The 17736-nt window shown below is 40.3% G+C and overlaps 1 protein-coding gene across 2 annotated transcripts in view; it reads right to left on the reverse strand.

The window, feature by feature from the left end:
- Window positions 1–8446: 8446 nt before the first annotated feature.
- CUL3 (cullin 3) overlaps window positions 8447–17736 on the reverse strand; it is a 62344-nt gene continuing 53054 nt past the window's right edge. For both annotated transcript variants that reach the window (XM_086618366.1, XM_086618365.1), the window contains 5 exons: window positions 16675–16771; window positions 15499–15633; window positions 11442–11628; window positions 9602–9747; window positions 8447–8909 (listed from right to left, as the gene is read on the reverse strand). In XM_086618366.1, coding sequence (XP_086474492.1) covers window positions 8778–8909; window positions 9602–9747; window positions 11442–11628; window positions 15499–15633; window positions 16675–16771 — 697 coding nt within the window. In that variant the 3' untranslated portion in view covers window positions 8447–8777. The remainder of the gene's footprint in view (window positions 8910–9601; window positions 9748–11441; window positions 11629–15498; window positions 15634–16674; window positions 16772–17736) is intronic.

Here is a 17736-nt window from a genome sequence, read left to right on the forward strand (position 1 = left end):
TGTCTTTATTTTTGTTGCTTTTCATTTTCTCATGCCATTGTTACCTAAGCAGACTGAGTGTAAAATATTATTCCATGTTGATACTATTCCATATCACAAGACACAGACCAAACTGCCAGGCAAGTGCAGAGCCGTGCAGTTTCAGACATTACTCCCTCACCTGGGTTCCAGCTCAGAAAAGACTAGCAGTAGGCTTCATTTGAATCAAGGCTTCCTAGAACTAGAGTTTGTACTCGCTTTTGTGAAATCTGCTCCCCTGGAGGAATGTAATTCCCAGCTTTACCCAAGAGCACAACGAGTAGCAATTCCTTCAAGGGAACAAGAATCTCTTCTCTTGGCTGAGCACCCAGCTCTAACTCCTGCAGCCTGGGACTTGGGATGAATTCCTATAGATTTCAAGAGGCATTTTTCTCAGTTAAGGCTGTGAGACACCAATCGAACCACAGCAATAGTGTTGGCCAAAATGCTGTTATTATAGCACTGTTCATATGAAACTTTAGTGTTGTACAATGTCTGCAGGAGAGAAGTGCCCATCATGAACATGCAGATAACAGGGTTCTTACAAAAGAATTGGCTGGATGGTCGCACTCAAAGAGTTGTGGTCAACAGTTCAAGGTCCAAGTGGAGGCCAGTGATGAGTGGTGTTCCTCAGGGGTCAGTACTGGGGCCAGTGCTATTTAACATCTTTGTTGGCAACATGGACAGTGGGATCGAGTGCACCCTCAGCAAGTTTGCAGATGACACCAAGCTGTGTGGTGGTGTGGACACGCTGGAGGGAAGGGATGCCATCTAGAGGGACCTTAACAGGCTGGAGAGGTGGGCCTGTGAGAACCTCATGAAGTTCAACAAGGCCAAGTGCAAGGTCCTGCATGTGGGTTGGGGCAACCCCAAGCACAAATACAGGCTGGGCAGAGAATTGATTGAGAGCAGCCCTGAGGAAAAGGACTTGGGAGTGCTGGTGGATGAGAAGCTCAACATGAGCCGACAATGCGAGCTTGCAGCACAGAAAGCCAACTGTATCCTGGACTGCATCCAAAGAAGTGTGGCCAGCAGGTTGAGGGAGGCGATTCTGCCCCTCTACTCTGCTCTTGTGAGACCCCACCTGGAATACTGCATTCAGTTCTGGAGTCCTCAGCACAAGAGGGACATGAAGCTGCTGGAGCGGGTCCAGAGGAGGGCCATGAAGATGATCCGAGGGCTGGAGCACCTCTCCTATGAAGACAGGCTGAGAGAGTTGGGGCTGTTCAGCCTGGAGAAGAGAAGGCTCCGGGGTGATCTTATAGCAGCCTTACAGTACTTAAAGGGGGCCTACAGGAAAGCTGGAGAGGAACTTTTTACAAGGGCATGTAGTGATAGGACAAGGAGCAATGGCTTTAAACTGAAAGCGGGTAGATTCAGATTAGATGTAAGGAAGAAATTCTTCACAGTGAGGGTGGTGAGGCACTGGAACGGGTTGCCCAGAGAAGCTGTGGATGTCCCTTTCCTGGAAGTGTTCAAGGCCAGGTTGGATGAGGTGTTGAGCAACCTGGTGGAGTGGAGGTGACCCTGCACATGGCAGGGGGTTTGGAACTAGATGATCTTTAAGGTCCCTTCCAACCCAAACCATTCTATGATTCTATTCTATGAAAAGCCCAGTGTTAAAGAAACCAGGACATATCTCTGTTTTCAGCACCTTCATTTAGTGCTTAGTGCTGCCCCTTCCTTTCACACATCACCCAGTGAATAACGCAAAGACAGTTCAAGAAAGCCACACCCTCTGTGTGATTCTTCCCAATGCAGTGCTTGACATTAAGAGCCTCTATAAACTTATAGTTCATTATTAATAAAACATCACTTAAAGAACATAAAACATGCACAAGAGATACTATGCGTTTCCAAGAGCTCGGGAAATATTCCTTTTGGGAGGGCTAAATCTCTCCCTGATTTTCAGAATACACACTTCCTTATGAAGGCTGTTACTAGCAAGCCCCAGTGCTGTCATATCACATAACTGCAGATCAACTGCTGGAACAGCAGAGCTCAAGACACCAGGATTTCCATCTAGACAGTTTGCTAGTGTTTTTCTATTCATTTCCTCAAAACCCACTCCATGATGCACAAGACCCACAGTACATGCTACATCTCCTAGGCCACCCCAGCCCCGTGACACTTATCCAAGGAAGTGGTTACACTAGATGGAAAGGAAAAATAACTAAGTAGATAATAAATAATAAGCATAATAAATATATTTATCACAACAAAATAATCCAAATACTTTCTGTGGCCTTTGAAAGCCTCTTGAAGTTTTTCAGCTTGCAAGAAACACATTCAGGAAATAAAATCTGTCATTGCAACTTAAGAAAACGTTGTCCCATGACCAGACTGAAAACTCACCATTTTCACATTCAATTTCCAGACCCAACGCTATTTTCTTTCATCACCCGACATTACATGTGTAACTCTCAAGTCCTCATTTGCCTCATCCTCAAACACGTCACACGGGCAGCAGGAGGGGTCCCCCCTATAGCCTGAGCAAGGAGGTTGGTCTCCAGCACCCACTTTGCCCCGTGCCGGGCCCAGTTGAGGCGTTTGGGCATTTCCCCTTGGAGTGAGCCCGTTTGTCTGCTTCAGATCGGCCACCCCCCGGGTGTCAGTGTCACGACTTCTGATGTTCAAGGCAGTTTTGTATGGCAGACTCTGCTTTTGGGGTTAAAAGGCATCCCTGGTCATACTTACTACCTGCTGGAAGCCATCCAGGATGCCACACAGCTACCAGCACAGCTTACCATCTTAATAGACAACAAACACAAGTTACTAAAACTCCATTTTGCACAAGGCTTAGCAACCACCTGCCCAAAAATACCCACCACAATCTCAGGACAGGTTTTGCTCCGTGCACCTCTGTTGCTCTCCCCAGAGATGCGCCTTCCTCCCCGTGTGACAGCTGACACACCGTGATGACAGAGGAACAGCCCCTCATTGCACACACACATCACCTCGCTGCCTAAACGTTTCTTTCCTGAGCGTGCACAACACGCTGCACCACCTTTGCTTCAGCTTCTGACAGATCAAACGTCAACACATTGCCAGCATTTGAAGGATAAGGCACTCAAGGTACATTGTTCAAAGAGAAGGAACAGAAGAGCAGTCATTAAGAGTAGAGGGTTCCTCAGTGTGTTACAACTGGAATTAAAGCTAAGTTTTGAACTGCAGGAGAAAATAATTAACAAAACATCACTGCTTTAAGTTCAAATGTTATTTCTTTTCCCACTTAGTGGGTGATGGAAAGGCTGTGGATGTTGTCTACCTAAACTTTAGTAAAGCCTTTGACACTGTTTTCCACAGCATTCTCCTGGAGAAACTGGCTGCTCGTGGCTTGGGTGGGCACTCACTTTGCTGGGTAAAAAAACTGGCTGGATCACAGGGCCCAAAGAGTTGTGGTGAATGGAGTTAAAAATTGAGTCGGCAGCCGGTCACAAGTGGTGTTCCCCAGGGCTCAGTACTGGGGCCAGTTCCGTTTAATATCTTTATCAATGATCTGTGCAAGGAGATCAAGTGCACCCTCAGTAAGTTTGCAGATGACACCAAGCTGTGTGGGAGCGTTGATCTGCTTGAGGTAAAGAAGGCTCTATAGAGGGATCTGGACAGGCTGGACTTTTTATGAGGTTCAACAAGGCTGACTGTCAGGTCCTGCACTTGGGTCACCACAACCCCATGAAATGCTACAGGCTTGGGAAGAGTGGCTGGAAAGCTGTTCAGTGGAAAAGGACCTGGTGGTATTAATCGACAGCTGGCTGAACATCAGCCAGCAGTGCGCCCAGGGAACCAAGAAGGCCAACAGTATCCTGGCTTGCATCAGAAATAGTGTGGCCAGCAGGACAAGGGAAGTGATCGTCCCCCTGTACCTGGCACTGGTGAGTTTTGGGCCCCTCACTACAAGAAAGACACTGAGGTGCTGGAGTATGTCCAAAGAAGGGCTGTCCAAAGAAGGGCTGCAAAGCTGGCAAAGGGTCTAGAGCACAAGTCTTAGGAGTGGCTGAGAGAACTGGAGTAGTTTAGCCCAGAGAAAAGGAGGTTGAGGTGAGACCTTATCTCTCTCTACAACCACCTGAAAGGAGGTTGTAGCGAGGTGGGTGTCAGTCTCTTCTCCCAAGTAACAAGTGATAGGACAAGAGAAAATGGCCTCAGGTTGCACCAGGGGAGGTTTAGTTTGAGTATTAGGAATATTTTCTTCACTGAGAGGGTTGTCAGGCATTGGACCAGGCTGCCCAGGGAAGTGGTGGAGCCACCATCCCTGGAGGTATTTAAAAGACGTGTAGATGTGGTGCTTAGGGACATGGTTAAGTGGTGGACTTGGCAGTGTTAGGTTTACAGTTGGACTTGATCTTCCAACCTAAACAATTTATGATTCTGCGATTCCTATCCATAGATTTCATATTCCTCTCAATGATACTAAACACCTTAGCTCTCATGTCCTCAGACCCTATCAAAGTTCCTGTTTTAGAGGAAAAACGAAGAGAAGACCAAGACCCTGACAGAAGCGAAGCTGTTTTAGAAACCTGGTGTGCACTAATGCCAACACAGCAGCAGCTCCAGTCATGTCAGTAAGGTTATACCAAGCGTACGAACCGCAGCACATCTGGGGGAGCTGCTGCTCTGACCCACAATGCCCACAAGACTAAGCCAGGCATGTGAGTATTGTTGCGCACTGCCTGTTTATCACAGCTGTTTGTTAGGCAAGGAAAGGTGTGCCACTATTTTAATTTAAAACAGCATCTATACACTTCCACATTAACATTCACTTCTGCCATGGCAAGATGCAGGGTTAAAATGCGGATAAAGCCAGCTGAAAGATCCAGAACATTCAATCCAGTTTACGGGCACACTCTGTGAACACTTACCTACACAATGAAGGATAGAAAGTCAGGTGAAATTATTCTCCCATTCTTTCATCCAGCTTCCACAGCTGGATACATAGGAAGTTCTGCATTTTACCAACTTCTCATGTGACACATTGGAGAAGACAAAGGAGCCATTAAACACATGCTTCAAGCCGAGCATATCGGTCATATTTACTGTCCAAAATACCAAAAAGAATATTAATAAAATTAAACACAAACAAGACTATGCCTCTTACCAGCTCTACACATTACTGCAAGCCTAGTTCTAGGCTGTCAAATCGTCGCTGCATTCCACAGGGGTGCCGAGGAACTGGGAGCTAATGATCAAAGGCCACCTTGCCTCTAACCACCGTGATGAATAAAGCAGAGTTAAGGAGTTTCAGACTGAGCTATAAAGGTTCTGGCCAGTTTGGGACATACAGAGTCCCAAGGAGTTCGACTTTTTGCTACCTTTGACAAAATGGGAACCCCATCTCTGTGCAAGCTTATCCCCCAACCCATGCGTCGTGACAGGCTCTGTTACCTATAGGTACATCTATCAGGTACTGTACAATTTGATCACAGTTTGACCATGAATAAAAATACTTCACTCATTCAGAATATTTAGTGCAATGCTTCTGTTTTTACAGGTCCAGAAAAGTAAGTCTTATGGCAGCTGCCATAATGCCACCTCAATGAGCACAGGTGACAAGGACAGACAGTATTACACCGAAAGCTTTAGAGTCAACAGAGCAAAGTTCGTCTTCAGGAAAAGGGGCGAGAGACATTTCATTCCAGAGTCACTTAGCATCCAAGCCTCAGTCTGCTTTGCAGACATGCTTAACATTAATTTCTTCTGTAGCAAATAGGACAACTGTACAGATTAATTCCAGGAGACAAAAAAGAGCAAATCAAAGCTCTAAAAGTAGCTAACATGGAAAAGAGCAAGAACTGAACCAGGGATACATAGAATAATCTCTCTTGTTATGATGGTAAATGAAGTGTACTCTCGACCATTTAAAATAAACTTGTCTACAAGGAAAGTATGTGCCTGTATCTTCAAATAAAACTCAAAACTTACTTTTAAAATTTAAACTTCTAAAGAATTAAACTCCATGTTTATTATGTCTTGTTACTGCATTTAACTGCATGTTAATGCAAAGAAACCAAACAGTAATAATTACACCCGTATGAGCCATCTTACTGTTGAAATTTTAACAAAATTATAAAGAAATTTTAAGTGGAAATTAAGAAAGGAAGAAAAAAGATAAGGTATAGCAGAACTCTACTATGGACTGTAAAAGAAATCTCACTAATGTACACAAAGGCATAAGCATCAAACTCACCTTAAGCAGTGTCACAGTAATGTCTTGTTCTCTCTGACCAGAGTTTTCACATTCTCCATCTTTAAATCCTCAGTATCATGAATTCATTGTTCAACGGTAAAGGGTACATTTCCAAAAGGTGACTTCAGCAAAGTCCCTTCCTGAATAATTAGTGTCTTCAAAATTCTGTTAACCTTAAAATGCAAACTATACCATTTGTTACTGAAGATAACCATCACCACCAGTTATTCTTTGAGCACACTCTTGACCACTATAGCTTGTAAAAACCCCACCCTTAAACACATAATTATACAGCCATTCATGTTACATTCAGGATCAGCACTTCCAAAAGCCACCAGAGGTAGAAAGCTTCGGCTGATGCACAGCAACAGTACAATCACAATGCTAAGGACAAAGATCTCCTGTCATGGATAGCAACATCAATATCTCCATAAGCTTCACAGGGAACAAGAACTTGAACTCATTTCTCCCTGAAAAGCACATGGCAAAGCATTAACATGTAATTACCACAACATTCATGCTATTAAAGAATAAGATATGCATAAAAAACCCTTCATACTGATACACGGAAGAGTGAATGACATTGAGGAAGATGTTTCTGATGACTTAAGACACAATCCAAACCACAGACTCTCATCCAACCTGTATTTAGTATTGTTCTATGGCTAAACAACAATTACATTTCTATTGAAGTTTTGCATATACTGTACAGAGACACACAGGTGTTTTAATAACCACCAGCAAAGACATTTTTAGAATGGCTGATGGCCTAGCTGTTTTCTTTTGGGGCTAAATTGTTGATGAACAATGGCAGGAAAGTCACTCAGCCACCTCCTCTCTGATGACTTAAGAGCATATGTGTGTGTGAGTACGTGTGTGTGTGTGTGTGTGTTGTGGGTATGCAGTAAACTCAAGTAAAGTTGCTTAAAAAAAAAGCTTCAGAGTAGTCAAGCTAAAAGTATCACCCCAATTTCAGTTCCTCTCTTTAGAAGAAATATCTTACTACTGAACAATAGCCAGGATTTGTATGTTAACAGGCTAGAAAAGGGCGAAATTTGGGACACATTATGAAAAAATACTAATTGCATTGCTACGTTACACCATCACCACATACATGTTTAATACAGATAATCAAGAAATGCCCTGGCAGTATCTTAATACTCTACAACCAAGTTTTTCTTTTTGTTTCAACTCCAGCTCTACATATGAGGAAGCCCATCCCAACTGTATTTTTCATTATCTATGGATGAAAGCAATGTGAAGCAAGAAAAAAATACTGTTCCGAATTAAAACAGCAGAGAAACCATGTAATATGTGCACTGGAATGTCAGAGATATGGTTTAATAAAAACTCTGCAGTACAATGCACACTTGAAACAATTTCTAACTATGAGCATAATGATGCCACTAAACTGCAATTTTTAATCTATTTTTGCAGCATACTGACAAGAAGAAAAGAGTTCCAGGGTAAGAACTAAAAATTTCATTACAGTAACAATTTTTTATTGCATGTTTAAAATGCATTTTTCAAAACAAATAGTGCACTCTGGCTTTGCTTTAATCGCCTGAAATATGCACTTATGATGAGAAGCCCTGGGGCTACAGATCGATCTATGATGTTTATTAACAAAATATAATCCCAGTATGTTTCCCCAGGGGACAGTATTTAGTTCCAAAAGATTGTCAACCCTGTACTCTAACACACTTGAATTAGTTGTTTGTGTACACTAAATCCATTTATTTTAAATTTATTTTGTCTACATTTAGTGAAATAAAAACATCGCCCTGTACAATCCACCAGCAGCAGTGAGTACAACAGCAAAAATTATTATACAGTTTATACACACTAAAATCTTTTCCTTTTTCCTATAAAGAAACCAGAACAAACCTAATCAATATAGAGTTTAATTTAGAAGAACTCAAATTACAGAACGGAAAGCCAAAATTATTACGGTCTTTTCTGAGCCCCGAGAAGTTCCTGATTCATGATGTTGGAACAGTGAGTGCAGCTGGAAGAGTGAAACATGCTCAAGTTGTCTTCTTGGGTCTTCAAAAAATTACCAAGTATTTAAATTAAACATGGCTAGTTAAAGAAACATTTGAAGCAGAGCAATATAACTGGGAATTTTGCCTTACCAGTTGTGGTTTCTTTTAAACCCAACTTATACAATGCGCGAAGTGCTAAGCAACACTACAGAAACACATTTACATCAACACTGAAGACCTGGGGAAATGAAATTCAACAATTTTATTTTTTTTTATATGAGCTGTATTTTCTAAATTTGTTTTTATTTTTCTGTTTTCATACAGTATTGAAAACAAACGCGGCACATTCACATTTTCCCGAAGAATTGTAAGGATGATCTCTACAGGGATAACGTTGAAAAGCCTGAAGCTCAATCAATTGATGTTGAAAACTCTCAAAAGGAGTAAAAGGCTTGATCTGAACGGTCTAGAACATGTATTGTAATTTAATAGAAGAGATGGTCGTCTTAATATTAATGATTTAAAAGAACTTCCCAGTTCATGCGAGGAGTATAGTCCAAGAATAAATCAAATTTTCTGAACGCATTTTATGCTACGTAAGTGTATACTTTGCGATCCTCAGGTGTTCGTGCCAAATATTCTCTCTCAATAAGTCCTTCAATACGTTTTTTAATAACAACTGGACTTGGTAAGAATCGGGCCTTCAGCTGCTGAGTTACCTGAAACGTAAGATCAAAACCAACAGTGTAAGATCACAGGGCAAGGAAGATCATTAAGTATCATAGCTGACCAAAATAATCAGAAAAATGTCTTGAGACAGGGCTGGCTACAACCATCAAGCACAAGAAGCAGTCTGCAAACTTCTCACAGTTTTTCTCCTCATCAGTTGCTCACTCGTTTTGGGTACGATTCAAAGAACCGACCCTCTACAGAGACATGGTCACAACCTGAGAACCCTCTCAATTTTACAGCCCTAAGAGAGTTCAAGAGTGGAAACTGCATACTATTCCTGAAACTGTCAGGAGTTAAGAGCAGCAGGACTCTTCCTCTCTCTGCTAAGAGCTCAAACCTCTCAAACCTGGACCCAACAGTCAGTAACAAGATCAAAGTAGAAAATAATTAATAAGTACAGAAGTTTTTGTTGCCAACTGTTATTTCAAGGAATTTGGTAACATTACAAAACACTGAAAGGAGGAAGGAAAATTAGATATACCCATGAGTACATCCTAAACTGAAGGGTAAGGATTTAGATGTCTTCAGATAGACAGGGAAGGAAAAAAGGATGGATTAAATACAGCATCCCTCAAAAGTCTTTCAGAACCATGTTAGTGAGAGCAGTGTAGCTTTCATGAATTAATAGGAAAAGCAAAAAGCATTCCCAAGCCCATCTCAAAACTGTGTACAAGTATACCTCTGCTACTAGCACGTTGTGTTGCATCTTCTTCCTAGATTTCATTATCCGAACTATAGCAGCTTCTATCTCATGTTTCCTGTCATCATCTACTTTCTGCCTTGTTTCTTTCCTTTCTGGATCAGATTCTCCTTGTTTGGCAGCAACTTAAAGAAAAGAAAGAGAAAGTGTTAGCTTCACTGTTTATTTCACCTAGACATCAAGTTATATTTTCCTGAGTTTTTACATTCTCAAACCTAATTTTTTTATGAAAAGCAACCACAAGAACATATTAACACTTTCTGGCATATTTTGATAGCAACTGACAAGGTAACAATCTGTTATTTAATTATTGCTATGTTAAAATTTGAACAGTACTCAAACCTGCTTACACACACCACCAACCCTCACACTTCCATTAAATATTTCTCTTTAATATAGCAAATAATCCAGTATTTAAAATAGAAAAAGGATCAAAAATTTACTTCAAAAACTAGCTAAATACTTTAAAAGTTCATCAGTCAGAAAAAAATAGTCCAACGTTATTCTCTCCAGCTCAATTATATTCTTTGTATTCTGTACTCCTCTTCCATTTTTATTTCTGCACTTAAGTCTAGCTTTTCTTGCCCTTTCACCCAAGCATCATTATAACCAAGCCCTCCTCCCACACTGCTATACCACCTTCCCCCTGCCCTTCCTCACTCAGAAGCCCCAAGCATTTATCGGTTCTAAAGAGATATGCATAAGAAGTCTTCTGTGTAAGACAGAAACATAAACCCACGAGTATCAGATTTGCTCTAAAACCATCTTGAACCCCAAATCATGTTCCCTATTCACACGCACTTGTGGAGTAGAAATGAAAAAACAGAATGCCACTAAAGCTCAAACAGTTGTCACAGAATTCACTCTAATTATGCCAGGGAAGTGCCGGGGACCCTGATCAGAGGGTTCCCAATGTCCTGATTTGGCTGCTGTGCTCCTGCTCACCTCCAGCCATGGCCAACGTTGTTGACACCACAGCACTCTCCATGCGCATGAAGACAGCCTAGCTATTGCTTATGCAGAAGCACACGTGCAATGGATACAGGCAGGTATCACTGGGTTTTGCATGCTCACATCCCTGGACACAGCGTGCCGCACAGAAGCCCAACAAGTTATATTACGTGCAACAAACAGTATGTGAATTACCAGTGTTGCACTTAAAAGACTGCCAGTGATGCTGTATATTTTACATACTGAGATCTGCAAAGTCAGAAAATATTTTCAGATGTACTAAAACTAAGATCTAATCTTCCAAAACACTCTATGAAGTGTATCCACAGCAATGGTACAGCTTGGAAATTATTTCCAGAGAGCTTTCTAGACAGAAGGTATCAACATGACTTATATGTAACACAAACCAGCACTTTGAGCTAACGAAGTGGTATCATACTGATCAGCTTCCTATTTGTTAAACCCAAATCACTGCCCAAAAACATTATAGTTACCTAGCGCTTGGAAATGGCTGTTGTATCATGGGCTAAAAACATCACTCAATTTCACAGCAGTACAGCAATTTATGAGACAATTTTCCTATTTCTGAATCAATCAGTAGTATATTTTTAATTTTACTATTTAATTTGAATTTTCTCTCTTTCAACATTTCCTTTTAAGGGATAATTACAAATTTTGTAAAGCAAAAGGCTTAACTATGACTTCCATGCTTTTCTCAGTATTTAAATGTTAATTTTGATGCAACCAATCATCAACAAAAAACTGTATTACTCTCTTACTTGTATGGACATCAATCCTGCAAAAGATAATTTGACATTTGAAAGGCAGCTCTGGGACTGCAAGACAGTAGAATATTAAGCTCACTTACCCGTCTGAATCTTGACTCTGTGTAGTTTAGACGTGAACTGATCATTCACTGTAAATATATGACCATTTTCTATTTCTTTTGATTTAGGCTCTTTTGTAAGAACACGTTGTGTTGGTTTGCCACATGCAAGGGACTGTAGGGCTCTAACCAGTTCTCTTTCGGGGATATCAGTTTCTTGTTGAATTTCCTAAAGAAAAATATCTTTATTAGTGTAAGGCTAGGGCAGAAGTAAGCATCACATTTTGCAAACAGTAGCACTGCTTAAAATGTCCACCTTCAAGCGTGCAAAATACTACAACAGTTGTGAGGCTTGAAAAGTTAGAATTTATTCAGTAGCAAAGCCTCAATCTGTACTGTGCAAAACGATCCACCTGGGTCAATGCACAGATAGTGAACTCTGTCAAGTAAACAGTCACCACGAGCTGAAAACAGAAGAACGAATAACCGGCTGTTTCACTTCACTGGAATTTTTGAAAAGGCTGAAAAGATTCGTTCACGGTCTCCAACATTTGCTGAACAAAGTGAAACCAAACCTTCTAACTCACTCAGTGATGGAAAACATTCATGATGTTCCTGAGCATTCCTGACAAAGAACTGCATAAATGCTTTTGCATTCAGCAGCACCATTGAAAATAAGACCTTTACAAATGGAAGCAAACAAGGTCTAGTTTCACTGTAACATAGAATTACTCTAGATTAGTATTCTTAGCATAATGCATGCAAAAATATTCATAGTATTTGAAATAAGTCACATATATTCACATATTTTGACTATTTGCTAGTATTAAAATGCCTCTTCCCAAGGAGCTCACAGAAAGTTACTGTATCTTCATTTGTCACTTTACTTAAAACACAATTGCCACCTTCTCACATTTTTTCCAGATCCAGCACAAAGCAGTCTTAAAACAACCCAAAACCTCTATAAGCCTTTACATGGTCACGAACAAAGTCTTATTGAAATGGATTGATCAGCATAAATTTAACAAACCAAAGGAAGGTAACACTTAGATTTTAAGACTTAGATAAAGGTAAAGTCTCAAGGCTATAAACCAAATCCAGCTTATTAGTGACATAATGCCTATGACGTGCAGGGTCCCAAACTTTGATTTCTCATCGACACCTGAAATGAATCCTTTCAAAACTAAATCACTTCTACAAGGAAACATATATCCTCTGCTTTTGACGAAAGCGAAATGAAGAGCTAAAATGGAATTTGAGGGTTTTCTGATGCTAAACATCCTTACACTAACCACTAGGTATTTCTGTGTTGATTTTCCTTCACTCCGTAGCATTCCAATTCAGCCACTAACATATGCGAACCATTTGGGTTTCAGAATTTATAAGCTAGCATTAAAATAAGAACCACAGAAAGAATTGCACTGCAATATGCCGCCTCAGAAGGCAAAAACTTCAAGTTGGATAAAAAAATCGTAGCTATGAATGTAAATGGGGATAGCAGATGTTCCTGTGCTCTTTTTCCTTCAGACGGTAGCATATCATTTTTCTAAATGTATTTTTGTGTAGACATTTGATGTAACAATGAAAAACATGTATGTTTTCTCTCCATATCCAAAAAACCTTTTTTTAAAGATCACACTACAGTTGTCCACAAGACTGGTACCAATTACACAATCTTAGTTCTAAAAATATTACCAGATGAGCTCTATCTGGAGGCTACGAAAGAAATTATTCTAGGCATGGAACTGCCTCTGTTCAGTTCTATGCAAGAAAAAAGTTTATTCAAAGGAAAACATACAGACGGAAGTTAAAAGGAAAAACATGTCATTTTGCTAAAATGACAAAACAAAAATTTTTATTTTTATTTACAGATTTCAACTTGTGTATCTTCCAAAGCAGAGATCAGTAAGAGAAGACAGAGGAGCCAGGTTTAAGTTCTAATATCTCATTTTTGTGGAATTATTCAACTTTACTTCTACTACAGTCGCATTTGTATTTCTTGTTTGTTAACCCTAAAGAAAGAAACAAATATTTTCCTCTTAGTTTTGATATCATCATTAAAAAAATAATGCATTTCACCTTTTAAAATACTGAGAGGTACTGTAAACTAACAGAAAAATATGTTGAGTATTACATGAGACTTGATTAGAAGAAATTGACTTCTTTGAAAAAGTTAGCATTCTTGGATGGCTTGCATGAAGATCCTTGCTCTTAGATTCAAGTAGCAACAACCTAGACCTGTATCGCCACCAGTTCTTTTGCGTATATGAATAAAACTTTGCTGTATAAGAATTCAATAAATTCATATATTTTTGTGAAGGAATTTTGCTATGCAATAATGCTTTAATTTCTGTAGGATCTTATGCATGATTTTTGCATCATCATTATCCCATTTTTCTCTCAATCACATGGCTTAACGGCTATTAGGATTAGTGTGAGGATCTTGTCAAGTTTGCAATTACTCACACTGAATGCAAAACAAAACAGCAGAGTCTGTTCAACTGTGAAGGTAACTTCGAATTAATCTGTTCAGCTGCGAATCTACAGAAACGCTTGTATATCAGAGTTTTATGAGCACACACAAGTCATCTCTCATGCTATGTTGCAGTAAAAGCACTAATTTGATGACAGGGAAATAACAGTTGCCCAGCACTTAGCAACTAATCATGGTGTTCAAAAATCAATGAACAGAGATAAAATTAATTCTGTTAAGTTTTCATAAGCTTTTCTGGCTTTGAGTTACAGACAACTCCCACACACTTCACCATAGAAACCAAACCAAACAAATATGTCTTTTTAATGTTTTAGTTACAATGGGACACAAAGCAAGAGTTTAAGAACTCCCAAACCAGAAATAAACAGAACATACACAACCTAAGAGCACATGGACATGTTTCTCTATCATCTGGTCTTAGTAAAATAAACTATAATTTAGAGCACATTAAAAATCCTATTTTTCACTGCACTACCAAGCATTATTTATTCATATATGGGTTAGGCTCTACTACTCATAAAGCCTGCAGTTTTGTGGAATAAGGTAGCCAACAGCCCGATTTTACCACCAACTTCAAGACAAAATGAACTGTTAAGTCCCTCTCTTCCCCCCGCTTCTCAAGTACTCTGCAGAGAAAGTACTCAAAGCTGTAATGCTCCTGCAATAGATTTCACAATATACAGGACTTTCTGTACTCTAAAATAATCTTTTTGTGAACTATGAGCAGTTTATTAAGAGCCTCTTATCAAACCCTGCCTTCCTTAATCCCAACTGAGACTATTTCAAAGAATCATTCTTTATTAACAGGCTACAAGTATGCCAAATAAGCTGAAAACAAAATCCAAATAAAAAGGCAAATGATTACTACGCATAGCACAGTCAAAAGTAGAAGAGAAAACCTGGAAATCCACTCTGTTTCAAGCTGTACCCATACTGCTTTTCAAGGCTGCCAAAGCGCTCTCAAACAGAAGATAACATCTAAACCGAAACTATTAATTGACATTAACAATACAACGCTCAAATCTCATAGCACAGCATCCTCCCTCCACTCCCAAAAGTTTCTTCATCATTGTCTATGAACTGACCCCTTCAACCTCTCCCAGCAATGCCCCTCTAGTGTCCTTGTTAAGAATCTACGTGGACTTTCTTCATTGTCTCTTCTGGTTTGCCAGCTCAGAGAGGGGATGAAAGTTCTTTGATTCATCCTACAGTTCACTCCAGCCTGCCAATTTAAGCACTTCAGTGTTTAAGAAGCCAGGATATAAATGCTTCTCCACCCTTCAGCCTCTAAAGCCAGTTTCTCAAAGATAAAATGAACAAATGGAGCCACCTGCTGCATTCCAACTTCAGCTTTTCTATAACTCTATGGCCTAGGAATAACCACACTCAAAACACTTCAACATTTCTGAAAACTGTTTCCAAATAATTTCATCCTTTAGGATTGCTTCCCAGGTGCATTGCTAATTATCTGCTTCCTGTATTTATCAGCCTGATCCACACTCAAATAGAATGACAAGCACCTGATCTTCAAAAGGTCTATTCAAGAGGATAAGAAAGTGCCTAAACCAGTTATTTAAAATCAGGTGAGAAAAGCACAACACTTACCTCAAACGTATACTTTTCTCTGTTGTTAAAGAGCATTAATATCGTCATCTGGAAAGTGGAAACTTGCAATATGTGCTTCCGTGTATTTGAGCCAGTTACTTGAGCACCTCCTACGCCAACCTCTGAGCCATCTTCCTATTTTAAAATTACAAAACTACTATTAGATTGTTCTTCACTGCAAAATATTTTACCTTGTTAAGATGAAAGTTATACGATGGAATAATTATCTAGGAGATCAATCTACACAAAGTGACAGAATAGCATACAACTGGACGCATAAATACAGTGTCTCTCCAATAGCTGTCTTGGAATCACAGGGTGACTGAGGTTGGAGGCACCGCTGTAGGTCCCACAGTCCAGCCACCACTGAAAGCCAGGTCATCTAGAGCAGGATGTTCAGGGCTGTGTCCAGGCAAGTATCAAGCATCTCCAAGGGTGGAGACTCCACAGCTTCTCTGGCCCCTGTTCCACTACTGTCCCATCCTCCAGTTTTCTTACTCTTATCTTTAGAATTATCAGTAATACAATTTCAACATTCTCACAAACACATATTACTAATATTTTTGTGTCATAAAAATTTTGGTTTGCATTGCCTTCTATGTTCCCAAGCACTATATCATTATTACCTCTAGCTTAGCATTCTACAACTGATCTAAATCACTAGCAAATTATTTTCTTGTATACATAAACATTAAGCAGTGCACTTCTATAAACGCTGAGATTCTCATGTTTGAAAAAATGTTGTGTACATTGCTAGCACTCTGCGTATGAAAAGCAGGCTGAACTTGGCTTAACAACACTTCTTCACATTAACAAAAATTACTCTAAAGAGAAATAAGTTTCATTTGACTTTTGACCGATTCACAGTCAAAAAAAACAACCCAAAACACTCAAACCATAGAGGTCCCTTCGAGATCAAAATTACTACTTTTTTACAAGGTATTAAAGAGATGATGCTGAATGATACATTCAAATTAGATTTAGAGAGGAAAAAAGTCAAAACAAAACTGCTACAAAAGAAGAATCAGACTGTAAAGTCAGTAGAAGGCATCTTTTTCTTATTCCTAAGTTATCAATGAGTAAACTTTTATTCTACAAAAATCTTAAATTATTAGAAATGAGCATTTGCTTGCTTTTAAAAAAAGATACAGTATTTTCATAATCTTGATACTTTACCTTTTTAACAGGCCCGTAGAAAGTGGCATTGAGATCTGCAGAACCCATATGATGCTGGAGTGTCAGCTGTCGCCCGCTATGTTTGGCTAAATAAAACCTGTAATATAATTGAATCAAAAACTTAATACATAGTTCACATTTTGTATCTAAGAGGAAACTTGCTTTACCGAATCACAGAATGGTTTGGGTTGGAAGGGACCTTAAAGATCATGTAGCTCAAACCCCATTGCCACGGGCAGGGGACACCTACCACTACACCAGGTTGCTCAAAGCCCCATCCAACCTGGCCAGGGATGGGGCATCCACACTTCCAGGGATGGGGCATCCACAGCTTCTCTGGGCAACCTCTTCCAGTGTTTCACCACCCTCAGAGTGAAGAATTTCTTCCTTAGATCTAATCAAAATCCACTCTGTTCCAGTTTAAAGCCATTGCCCTTTGTCTTATCACTACACGCCCTTGCAAAAATCCCTCTTTCTTGCAGGCCCCCTTTAGGCACTGAAAGGCTGCTAGAAGGTCTCCCAGGAGCCTTCTCCAGGCTGAACAATCTCAACTGTCTCAGCCTGTCTTCACAGGAGAGGGGCTCCAGCCCTCAGATCATTTTCATGGCCCTCCTCTGGACTCGTTCCAACAGCTCCATGTCCTTATGTTGGGGGCCCCAGAGCTGAACACAGTACTGCAGGGGAGGTCTCATGAGAGCTGAGTAGAGGGGCAGAATCACCTCCCTCAACCTGCTGGCCACACTTCTTTAGATGCAGCCCAGGATATGGTTGGCCGCCTGGGCTGCAAGCGCACATTGCTGGCTCATGTTGAGCTTCTCATCAACCAACACTCTAAGTCTTTCTCCTCAGGGCTGCTCTCAATCCATTCTCCACCCAGCCTGTGCTTATGCTTCAGACTGCCCTGACCCATGTGTAGGACCCTGCACTTGGCCTTGTTGAACTTCATGAGGTTCACACAGGCCAACCTCTCCAGCGTGTCAAGGTCCCTCTGGATGGCATCCTTTGTGTGTGACACACATCCAGTGTGTCAACTGCACCCACAGCTTGCTGTCATCAGCAAAC

This window comes from Tauraco erythrolophus, chromosome 11, assembly GCF_009769465.1.
Source record: "Tauraco erythrolophus isolate bTauEry1 chromosome 11, bTauEry1.pri, whole genome shotgun sequence".
NCBI lineage: Eukaryota > Metazoa > Chordata > Aves > Musophagiformes > Musophagidae > Tauraco > Tauraco erythrolophus.